At 49.4% G+C, this 12,097-nt stretch overlaps 1 protein-coding gene across 1 annotated transcript in view; it reads right to left on the bottom strand.

The window, feature by feature from the left end:
- Nucleotides 1–12,097, bottom strand: part of ITGA11 (integrin subunit alpha 11) — a 140,822-nt gene that overhangs the window by 31,346 nt on the left and 97,379 nt on the right. The window contains exons 8-10 of the mRNA XM_049778609.1: nucleotides 8,487–8,631; nucleotides 7,368–7,533; nucleotides 5,443–5,513 (exon numbers count right to left, since the gene is read on the bottom strand). Coding sequence (XP_049634566.1) covers nucleotides 5,443–5,513; nucleotides 7,368–7,533; nucleotides 8,487–8,631 — 382 coding nt within the window. The remainder of the gene's footprint in view (nucleotides 1–5,442; nucleotides 5,514–7,367; nucleotides 7,534–8,486; nucleotides 8,632–12,097) is intronic.

Genomic DNA, 12,097 nt, shown 5'->3' with positions numbered 1-12,097 from the left:
AGGATCAAATACAGCAAGTGTATAATCTCTCGAAGACATAGTTTTATTTATTTTTTGTTTTTGTTTCTGTTTTTGGGCCACACCCCTGCAGCACTCTGGGGTTAATCCTGGCTCTGTACTCAGAAATTACTCCTCGAAGGTTCAGGGAAATCATTATGGGATGCCTGGGATCAAACCTGGGTCGGCTATGTGCGAGGCAAATGCCCTATCCGCTGTGCTATGCTCCAGCCCAGGAAAGATGGAGTTTTAGATCATATGTTCTTGCTCCCGTTTTTAACATACATTTCTGTGTGCCCTAGTATGGGAGAACCTTAAGAGAAGAGGGGACTAGGAGGGACTAGAGCACCTATGTACTGAGCTCAGAACATGGTCAGAGCCTTGTAGGAGCCGCTTTCTCCCAACACTAGGGGGAGCTCAGAGCTGAGTTGCTTATTTAGGTCAAAGTCACTTGGCTTCTCTCTAGAGAAAGCTCAGCTTTTTTTTATAGTTCCTTAAACCAAGAGGTCCAGGGTACCTCTCCCTAATCCAGGGATACAGTCCCTTTGTTTTCATGAAGTGGGAAGCTTATTTCTGGACATCTGTATCATTTTCAAGAAACAATGATATTTGAAGTAGAAACTCTTTTAATGCATGAAAACAACAATACGTTTAAAAATCTTCCCAAGGCCAGGGGCTAGAGAGATAGTAGCATGAATAGGCGGTGGCCTTGCATGCGGCTGACTTGGGTTCAATCTCCAGCACCATCTAGGGCACTCTGAGTCCTGCAAGGAGTGATCCTTGAATGCAGATCCATGAGTACTGTCTGGTGTGGCCCCAAACCAACCAACAAAAAAAACAAAAACCCATTCCAAGCCCAACGGACTGGGGCAATGATGGTGGTTGACTGATGGCAGTCAAATCACTTTAGGGTCCAGGAACAGGAGGGTTCAGACTTTCAGCGTGGCCTAGAACAGGCCCTTAACCCAAGCAAATCCATCTCCTAGTTGAGCTAGGAGTGCTACAGACAGTGCCAACAACCGAGTTCTGCTATGGTCCCAAATGCATCCAACGCCCTGGACTGGAATGCTGTGTTATGGAGAAGGAGGGACCAGCAGATGATTCTCAGGTCCACCTCCTCAATGCCTGCTCTGCTGTTTACCCCAGTAAGGAGAGAAACCTCTGGGAAGGAAGGTTGGAAGAAGAAGGAGAGAGCAAAGCCTCCTCTGGGATGTGAGGTCCCGGCCCAGCCACTACACCCAAGATTGCTGGTTAGGGTCTCTGGAGAGACTCAGAGAGTAGCAGCCATTCCAGGGCACCTATTTTTGATGTGCAAAAAGGGGCCAAAGCAACATTCTCAAAATCACCCTTAGAAAGACTCTATGGATCTGTCAGGTTCTTGCCAGCATTTGATGTCAGTGTTTCCATTAGCATTTGGAGGTCAAAGAGGTTGCTAAGAGCTTGAGTAGTTTCTGCTAGTGTTGGATGTGTGCTGAGGTAGGAGGATGGAGTAATCAAAAAGTGTTTGGGATCAAGGCTGGAGAAACAGACATTGCAGGAAGACTTGTATTGCAGGGGGAGCATTGTATACTGGAAACTTTAGAAGTAGCTGGGGGCCTGAGTGATAGTACAGTGAGCAGGGTGCTTGCCTTGAACATGGCTGACACTGGTTTAATTCCCAGTATTAGGAGTGATGCCTGAACATAGAGCCACAAGTAAGTCCTGAGCAACATTGGGCGCAGCCTTAAAAACCCAAAACCCAAAACCCAAAATGAGAAGCAGCTGCAGAAATCTCCTGGGAGGCTTTCAGAGTCATTGTCATCTCCCAAGGTGGGGGAACTGTGAGGGTGTGTGGTCCCTAAACTCCATCAGGGAGTGGAGCATAGAGGAGGCAGTAAAGTTAGCCTGTGAGGGTCAGAACTGCTGGTTTTCCTCTGATACAAACAGAATTTACACTGATTGTCCTACACTGATGCCCATAATACTCCCAGAGCCAGCATTCCCATTAGTGTAGGGAGAAGTAGGGGGAAAGCCTGATGACCCCTATAGAGTCCACCTGGACTAGTGCCCAGGGAAGGCCTGGAGTCCAGGGAAGAAAGGGAGGACGGCTGGGGGCCTGCCAAGCCTCCCAGGACTTCCCAGGCTAGGGAGAAGGCCTCCAGCATGGGGACTCCCCAAACCCCATACCTGGCAAGAGCTGGCCTCCAGAATCAAAGGGGAAACCGGAGGCCAGATATCTGCCTGCCCTCCTCCCCATGCACCTCCCCCCTGGAGTATGGAGAGATGGGGGAAGCCTGAGGACCTCTAAGAATCCACCTGAACCCACTTCTAACCATCTGAGCTGGCACCCAGGGAAGGCCTGGAGTCCAGGGGAGAAAGAGGGGGAGGGCTGGGGGCCTGCCAAGCATCCCAGCACTCCCCAGGGTAGGGAGAAGTCCACCGACATGGGGCCTCCCCAAATCCCATACCTGGCAAGAACTGGCCTCCAGAATCAAAGGGGAAACTGGAAGCCAGATATCTGCCCGCCCTTCTCTCCATGCACCTCCCCCCTGGAGTATGGAGGGAGGGGGAAGCCTGAGGACCCCTAAGAGTCCACCTGAACCCAATTCTGTCCATCTGAGCTGGCACCCAGGGAAGGCCTGGAGTCAGGGTAAAAGACAAGGACGGCTGGGGGCCTGCCAAGCCTCCCAGCACCCACCAGGCTTGGGAGAAGGCCACCGACATGAGGCCTCCCCAAATCCCATACCTGGCAAGAGCTGACCTCCAGATTCAAAGGGGAACCCAGAAGCCAGATGTCTGCCTGCCCTCTTCCCCATGCACCTCCCTCCTGGAGTACACAGGGAGGGGGGAAGCCTGAGGACCCCTAAGGGTCCACCTGAACCCACTTCTGGCCATCTGAACTGGCACCCAGGGGAGGCCTGGAGTCAGGGGAAAAAGACAGGGATGGCTGGGGGCCTGCCAAGCCTCCCAGCACTCCCTAAAGCTTCTCTCTCTCTCTCTCTCTCTCTCTCTCTCTCTCTCTCTCTCTTTCTCTCTCTCTGGGTTTTGAGGTGGTTGGTAACCTGGACTCAACTCACTTTCCTGCCTTTCCTTCTTTTTTGACTCTCTGTACCTCTAAATCTCTTTTCATTGGGGCAGATGGAATATCCCTTCAGGCATGGGACCACTGACTAAAAGCCTCTAGGGCAGTGACTGTGAAGTCTCCAATGGCAGGATGAGGGGGTCATGAGCAGGTCTCCCCAGATAAAGACCTGTCCCCTGCAGAAGAAAATTCATGCAACGGTGTTAGGCATACATCGGTTAAAGCAAAAACACTGTCCCAAAATTATTTGACAGACTGCTTCTACCTTTGCTTTTAAATCTCTGCCACCTGTGGCTTCTCAAACCCTAACAATGCCACTTTTGGCAGTGCTCAGGACTAACTCCTGGTTCTGTCCTTAGGAATCACTCCTGGTGGGGCTAGTGATCATATGGGGCTCTGATGACCTGGACTACCCATGTGGAAAGCAAGTGCCCTTCTATGGCTTCAACCTCTTTTTTCTATCTTTGATGCTGCTGGGGCTGGGGAAACCATGGACAGTTAGCTCTAGGCCAAGGCAGGTAAACACCCTCCACTCTTCCTTGCCATCCCAGCCTCCTAGCTTCCCCTCCTTGCCCCTGGCCCTTCTGGGCTTATGCCTGGCATAGCTAAGATTACTGATGAATCTCTAAGGCTCTGAGCTGCTGAAGCCTTAAAGCCATTGTGTTTACTGCCAGTTTTGTATATAAACTCATTTTTGCCTATCTGAGTCAATAAATAATGAAGGAAACTAATCCAAAGTGATGAAAGGAGGGTTTAATACCTGGAGGCTCTAAATCTCATAGTCTAGTCATGGATAAGTTGGCCTGAATGCAAGGACAGTATCTAGGGCCCACAGGAAACTACAGTATGATCCCAGATTCAAAACTGCCCAAATCCTAATTTCAGAGCTTCCTTATTAGGAATCTTTTTAAAATTTTTCAATTTTCTGGTCACACCCAGCAGTGCTCAGATATCACTCCTGGTGGGAATCAGAGGATGAACCCTTTACTTTCCTTGAGGTTTGAATCTGGACTAAGCTTTCTTTGGACTGTGTGCAAAATCCTAAAACTGCCTCATGTAAGTTACTATTTCATAGGCTGGGCAGATCGAGTCCATCCCTACCAGCACCATCATCTACTCTGTCCCTGCTTACACCATCAATTGTGTCCAGGGGACTCTGAGGCCACACAGTCATCCCCAGCACCCTCTATGTCTCCTGAATGAACTCATCCTTGAGAGTGGACACCACCTGCCTTGTAGTCCAGAGACGCAGTATCCTCCAAAATGGAGGGGTATGTCTCTCTGGAGGCCTCTGCTGGGCCAGAGTGGTCAAGGATGGTGTTGTGGCCCCAAAGCCCCTCCTGGTCACAGAGTGTGCTGAACCCTTTTGGCTGTGCTCCCATCCTGTCTGAAACCTCTCACTTTCATCCCTTCCTCTGACTCCCCTCTGAACTTAATGAAAACAGACAGAATCTAGGTAACTTGTCACAGTTCAGAAGAAGAACCAAGCCCTGAAGAGGCACCTGGAATGAACAATGTCCTGCCCCAGAGTCATGTAGTGACTCTGCAGGCTCCTGGAGAAGGAGGGTGCTACATACTGTCTGCATGTCCTAGCAGCCAGCACATAGGATCACCAGGCCACATATAGTAGGATGGCAAGGACCTGTGTCACAGATGCTGCCAGCTCAGGGCTGGCTTCTGGAGGCCTCAGTTGCTCCGTACAGCTCAGGCAAGGCTGTGAGAGGGCTGGAGCAGCCCCATCTGCCTGCCACTTGCCACGTGGGGTGCCCTTTCCAGCATGGGCTCAGGCTCAGACACCCCTTGACCCCTTGACCTCTCACAGGGTAGGGATTTCTATGCTCAGTCCTCATAGGGGAGGTGTGGAATCAATCCCCTATAGTCATGAGAGAGATCTACATGGAACAGGGTCAGCAGAACTTTGGGGCAAAAAAGGGGCAGACACATGTCTGGTTTGGGGGGTGAGGGGAAGGGCAATGCCCCCACACTTAGCCTTTTCCCACTCCCAGGCACCAATTCATTTCTCCTTGGTCGAAACACAGAGGGAGCACAGCTGGAAGTTGCAGTGACCGCAGTGACCCCCAACCTCTGTGTGCCTAAAGAGTAGACGCCCACAGGGCCACCGGCTGGGGTGCATATGGTGTGTCTGCACAGCATCCCACTCTTGCCGGGGACTGGGCCTCACCCTGGTACAGATGTATGGACACCCAGCCCACATCCCCATCTGGGCTCTGCAGAGGAGGAGCCTGTGCCTTGGATATAGCTTCTAAGACAGGAGTTGCAACAAGAGTTGTAGCTTCCAAAAAGGAGCTAAGTGGACCCCAGGACCAGATGGCACAGGGATGATGATGTCCAGGGATAAGATGGGGGGCTCCCACTCTACCCACCTCTACCACATGTGAGGAGAAGCCGGTCTGAGACATTTCCAGGCCAAAGGAGGTTTCATTCTTGTTGGTGCCTGAAACCAAAGGACAGACAGGTGGCAGTCAGCACCACACATTTACACAGCTCCTACCACCCCCCAGCAGAGGCCAGGATGGCTGAACCTCGGTCCTCAGCAGAAAAACCCAGGAGACCCAGTGGCTTAGGAGGGCAAAACTCCAGTCTCTTGGATTCCTGTTTGGTTGTTGGTAAGTGCCCTGCAAACCAGGGCTGGGCAGCCAACCTCCCCAGGGACTGTGAGACTGGCAAAGTAAGGAACATCTGAGCATCCGGAAAGACAGTCTGCATTTTTGGCAAGAAATGAAATTTCCCACTTTGTTCAATCCTGTTATTGGCTGGACTTGGTTCCAGATCCCATTAGATGATTTCTAAATGCCAACTCCCCATCAGAGGGAGAACCTGTCACCACTGTTGACATGGACAAGCACCTCTGTGTGCAGGAAGCCCTTCCTCCAGGGCCCCCACCCTAAACCCTGGGTATCTACAAGCCAGCCAATGTTTTTTTTTTCTCCCCTTGGGAGGTGTCACACCTGACAGTGCTCAGGGCTTATTCCTGGCTCTGTGTTCTGGGGTCATTCCAGGTAGGCATGGGAGACTATATGCAGTGCCAGGGATAGAAGTCAGGTCAGGGGCCGGTGAGATGGCGCTAGAGGTAAGGTGTCTGCCTTACAAGCGCTAGCCAAGGAAAGGACCATGGTTCGATCCCCCGGTGTCCCATATGGTCCCCCCAAGCCAGGGGCAATTTCTGAGCACGTAGCCAGGAGTAACCCCTGAGCATCTAACGGGTGTGGCCCAAAAAACCAAAAAAAAAAAAAAGAAGTCAGGTCAGTCACTTGCAAGACAAGTGCTCTATCTATGGTACTATCTGTCTGGCCAGTCAATGTTCTTCTCATCCAAAGTCACCATTTGGAGAAGAATGACACTGAAGTGAACAATGTAGTTCTGTTTCGAGTCTAAATTTCAGTTCATACTCCCTATTCCTTTATGGAATCTGGCTCCCCTCCTCCTCCTTTTCCTTTGCCTGTATATGATCATTCCTATGGTGCTGCAGATTTCTGAGGGTTTGGAATACTGCTCTCTCACTTCCTCTCTCTCTCCCCCCTCTCTCCTCTCACTCTTTCTCTCCTCCCTCTCTCTCCTCTCTCTCCTTCTCTCTCCCATCTCTCTCCTCTCTCTTTCTCTCCCCTTCTCTCTCTTTTTTCTCTCTCCCCCCTCTCTCTCTCACACACACACACATACACACGCACGCACGCACGCACACACACACATACACACACACACACACACACACTATCTCATTGCCAAAGCCCAGAATGGGAAAGGCCACTCTAGTAATGTCTGGTGCAAAGAAGATAGATGTGGGCAAAATCCCAGTGCAAGATATGGACAAACCCCCTCTCCCAAGGAGAGAACTGCAGAAATTGCCTTGGAGTGAGGGAAGGAGAGGCACTGGGTTTAAAGTGTTGCAGGCTATGGAGCCAGGCCCAGCTGGGTTCAAGTTGGGGTTGCCAGACAAAATATAAGGGGGAGGGGCAGTACAATGTGAAATTCAGAATAACAAGAGGAATGTTTTGGTATATGTCTGCTACAAATATTGTATTTTAGATCTGCTAAATCTGGCAACTGGAGTTTAATCCCATCAATCTCCCTGCCAAGCTGTGGTAACTTTGGCAAGTCTCTTAAGTCCTCCCCATGTGGTTCCTCTGTGGGAAGGACCCTCTGGGACAGCAAGACCACCAGGCAGCCTGGGGAACCTTCAGCATCATTCCTGATGTTCAGGGGCTGGGCGTCCAAGTCGCCTTAGCTGGTGGGTGCTCATGGGCTTCCTGATGTGAGTTGGTGTGTGGGCCCTATCCCAAACAGTGCCCACCTTCCAAGCTGAAGATTCTGTCGCCCAGGGCATCAACGATGTCCTTAAGGGCTGCCTCGTCGGTGACGTTGAAGAAGTGCTTGTCGTCGGGGTCGCTGGCGATGTACTTGATTTCATTGAGAAATGCTTCTGGATTGATCCCCCTGCGGTTGTAGTAGCCCAGGACCTGCCAGGGGATGGGGGAAGGGACCTCAAGGAGGCTGGAGCACAGCTGCAGGTCCCAGAAACACTCTTTCCCAAGCATTCCTTAAGGTTCCACATGCATTCCATTTTTCGTTCTATTTTTTCCCCCAGTGTGAGAGATTGAACTGGGGACTTTAATCGTGACAGGCAAGTCACATCTGTGAACTTCACATGCTTTACAAAAATGTTTTTGCCTGCCTAGTGATGCTCAGGGGGCCCTGAGGCTTTATGGGCCATCCAAGCTGCAGTTCAATGCAAGGGCTGAGGCTGTGGTACTTGCTCAGGCCTATGGATACCCAGGCCACCTGGCAGTGCTGGGAGCCTCCAGGCTGCACCCCATGATGCTTGAGGTTATTGATACATACAGTGTTGGGGGGAATCAAACCTGGGTGGACACATGTTGAACTGTTCCCAGTTCAACTGTTCACCCTCCATGCATTCCAAAACAGAATCCCATGTAAAGACCAGCTAAGGTCTCTGTTCTGGGAGGTCGTAGTAGTTTGGGAGTAGGGTGGCTCTAGCTTTTTCTTATTTTAGATTTGAAAATATCTTTAGGAACCAAACATGTCTACTGGTCCCTAACATTTGTATTAGCCCATTTCATTCAAGCTTTCTGAAGATTCAGGATATCCCTGGCAGTGGAGGATGTGGCCCACCTCCACACCTCTCCATCAGGGCAGGGCAGGAAGAAGAGTCACCCACCACTCTTAGGAGAAAGGGTGAAACAAAGAAAGGTCTACTGGAGGAACTGAACAGTGTGTCCACTGCCCAGAGAGGACTGACTCTTGGGGTGGGCGTCCCTAACAGAGGGGGAGCAAAGTCTCTACATAGTGGTGTGGTGGGGTCCAGGGCGGGGTCCAGGGTGGGGGCGGGACAGGGAAGGGTCAGGGCTGGGGAAATTAGCAGGGCGGGGTGGGGTTTTCTGGGCGGACTCACGGCCACTGCGTATCTGGTCACATTGTCTTTCTCGCTTTGCTGTATCACCTTCTCCAGGTCCGGGCTGTCGTGGGACTCACCATCCGTGATGACGATCATCACTTTCTTGGCTCCTTTCCTTCCGCCCTTCTGAAAGGCCTCTGAGCTGGAGAGTGGGCATAGGGGCAGAGGAGGTGGACATGAGAGCCAAGACAGAGTCTTCAGGCAGCCAGCCCATCTGGCAGTGGGACCCACACTAGAGAGGTAGCCCCTGACTATTGTGAGTTGGTATGAGTGTGAGGCCTCCCAAGGAAAAACAACAAAGTACATGCTTTATTTATTTGTTTTTGGGCCACAGCTTGTGATGCTCAGGGCTTATTTGCCAGGGCATACCTAAGCTTTTAGGGGGGCTCAGCCCACCAGATGTATCCTCAGGTTTTCCTGGTGGGTAGAACTAATTTAACCCCCATGGGGTTCCTCAAAAGGCCCACTGTGGATGCCTTTTTCCCCCTGCGTGGATGGTTGAGGAATTTCCAAAGAGATGCCTGGCATTACAATTTCAGCCAGTCTTTGACTATCTCTCCTTTGTATATATCAAGCAAAATAATAGCCTCTATCAAATAATTTGGCTCAGAAATTCCAGCACCAAAGTTTATGTGAGTATCCCTTTTTTTGAATATAGCCAGCCCTAAAAGCAAAGACAATTTTTTCTCTTTGCTACTGCAGTTTCTGGTAATCAAGGGCGTAACCAGAATGCAGATCTTGACCCTCCTTTAGAAATAGGGAAGCTCATTCTTGGGGATTTGGTTTCTCCCTTCACTTAACTTCTATCTATAACTATAGAGTCTAGCCTAGAAAGATCAAGTTTCTAGATATTTCCTACTTTTTCCTAGTCCTGATTTTGCATTTAAAGTAAGTTTGCAAGGAGTTACCTTGAGTTGTGACCTTGTCTCTTGTAACTTAGAATTTTTAGTCACACCCATACCTTAGGTATTATTATTGTTATGCTAGGCTTTGTGATTACAATTATTCTTCACCTGTGGCTAATTTTACCTCTATAAATTTTCCTGCTCAAAAAATTAAACTTGTCGCATTCCTGCCAGAAATGTGTTGATCCCACATTCTCTGTGTGGTTTCATTTATTTCATATTTTATATTTGGCTGCTCGTGTTACCCGTTTTTCTCCTGTGAAAGGACTATGACCCACAAGAATTGCTGAGACACAGCACATCTACAGCACTTATTCCTGGCTTTGTACCCAGAAATTACTCCTTGAGGTGCTCAGGGGATTATATGGGATGCCAGGAATGGACCTGGGTCAGCTGAATACAAGGCAAGAGCCCTACCCACTGTTCTATCTTCTCCAGTTCCACAAGTACCTGCTTTAACAGGGAAACAGTGCATATAGCAGAACACATGCCTAGCATGAACAAAGCCTGGACCCCGAGTCTGTTCTTCATCTCATGCGCCCTCGGGCATGGCCCTAGTAGCCCTTGAGGCCCTCTGGTCTGTACTGCACTGCATTGCTGGCTGAGAAATGAATCACCGGCCCACATAATGGGCTGAGCATGGAGTCAAAGGCCCTTGGGCCCCCAAGAACCTCTAAGGGTAGCTTCTTTAAAAAAAGTAAATCACAAACTTGCTCAATCCACTGAAAAGAATGTTCTAGAAATATAAAGTTGTAAAAAATTCTCACTGTTAAAAAAGTTCTGACACAAGGGCCGGAGTGATGGCGCAAGCAGTAGGGTGTTTGCCTTGCATGTACTAACCTAGGACAGAATGTGGTTTGATCTCCCAGCATCCCACATGGTCCCCCAAACCAGGAGAGATTTATGAGTGTATATCCAGGAGTAACTCCTGAGCATCACTGGGTGTGGCCCAAAAAGAAAAAAAAAAGTTCTGACATGACTGGAGTGGTAGTAGAGTAGATAGGGTGCTTGCCTTGCATATGGCCAACCAGGGTTCAATTTTTGCATCCCATATAGTCCCATAGTCCCATCCCATAGTCCCCCAAGCACCTCACCAGGAGTGATCCCTGAATGTAGAACCAGAAATAAACCCTGGGTACTACTGGGTGTATCCCCCCAAAAGAAAGAGGTCTTACATTATAATCTTTTTTTTTTCAAAAGTACTAAATCACTTTTGAGGGAGGGGATAAACAATCTTTATTTCAAAAAAAAATGGGGGGGGGACACACCCAGTGGTGATTAAGTGTTATTCCTGGCTCTACACTCGAGTCATTATAGGATACCAGAGGTCAAACCCTGATAGGTCACAAGCAAAACAAGTGCATTAACTGCTGTATTCACTCTTGACCCAAGAAAGGGTCTTTAAAAGCTTCTCTGGGGTCTGACTTTGAAGTTTTGGGCAAGAAGAGGGAATAGGGAGTATTCAGAAGGAGAATACAAAGGCTGAGAGGGATTTTTAGTGATGAAGGGTGTTTCACACACCATTGAGACAGCTAATCACTCATGGAGTATAGGCAATACTGACAAAATCCCCAGTCTCATGAAGGTCACACTCAGGTATGGCCTGCACCTCAGGCTTTTCAATATTTCCAGTGACCATCAGAGTCGAGAGCCACTTTCCTGAGTCCTGAAAGGCTGAGAGACCAGACTCATTCAAGAATAACATCCCTGGAATCAGGTACATGTAGCCTGGTCAAATACTATTTTTCTTGGGATAGTGCTTTAATTTTATTTGGGGAACTATTAAATATTCATCCATTCTGACACATACTCCTTTCTCACTTTTTATTTGTTTTCAGTGCTGGGAGCCTGAGTTTGGCTTGCCTGTGGGGCAACCCAGCCTGGTTGGCAGCTTGGCTTCAAGGCATGAAAAAATTGGCTCCTGAGTCCCCTTCAGCTCTTGGTGACTCTGTGGCCAATCTGCCTTTGGACTGAGGTCCTGAGAAAGAGACATAGTTTGGCTCAGGAGTCTGGCCCAGCAGGTAGAATTTTCCACTCATAGTCTAAAAATAATAGTTACCCTTAAACCGTAGTGATTCCCTCCCAGATTTCAGCTTCATATGCCAGATTAAAACCTGACACTGAGCCCCAAAGCTTAACTTTGTTGCAAGTCAGCCCCTGAAGAGGTTGACTGATGGAGGGATGGAGGATGAGGTCTTTCCCCTCTAGCTCGGAGCACGCGTCTGCCACCCCGTCCAGCCGACGGTTCTGAGGTGAAATGGCCGGTGAACAGCTCTCAGACAGTCAGGCTTGTGGAAATATTAGCTTTATTCGTTGGACAAGACTGAAGTCCAAAGACTCAGCATAAGTTCCAGCCAAAAAGCCCCTTGTCTTCCACAGACCCTTGTTTTTATCCCCCAGAATCAGGTACCGCCCAATGGTGGGATCAGATACCATCCAATGGTGGAAGCAGAATCAGGTACTACCCTAGGGTGGGGGGCAGAATGCCAGGTCACACCCTAGGGTAGGGCACAATCACCGATCAGGGTAGGGTCAGTAACATAATAATCCCCTAAAATATTCACATACACAACAAACTTAGCCAAGGTATCACTTATTACACAGCAAACCAATGAGCTGACACAGAAGACTTCGGGAATTCACATATTGTGGAATAAATCAATCTAGAGTGTCTTCAAGGTAACGGGAACGAAGTTCAAAAAT

The sequence above is a fragment of the Suncus etruscus genome, chromosome 1 (genome assembly GCF_024139225.1).
Source record: "Suncus etruscus isolate mSunEtr1 chromosome 1, mSunEtr1.pri.cur, whole genome shotgun sequence".
Taxonomy (NCBI): domain Eukaryota; kingdom Metazoa; phylum Chordata; class Mammalia; order Eulipotyphla; family Soricidae; genus Suncus; species Suncus etruscus.
This window is presented reverse-complemented; position numbering and strand designations above follow the sequence as displayed.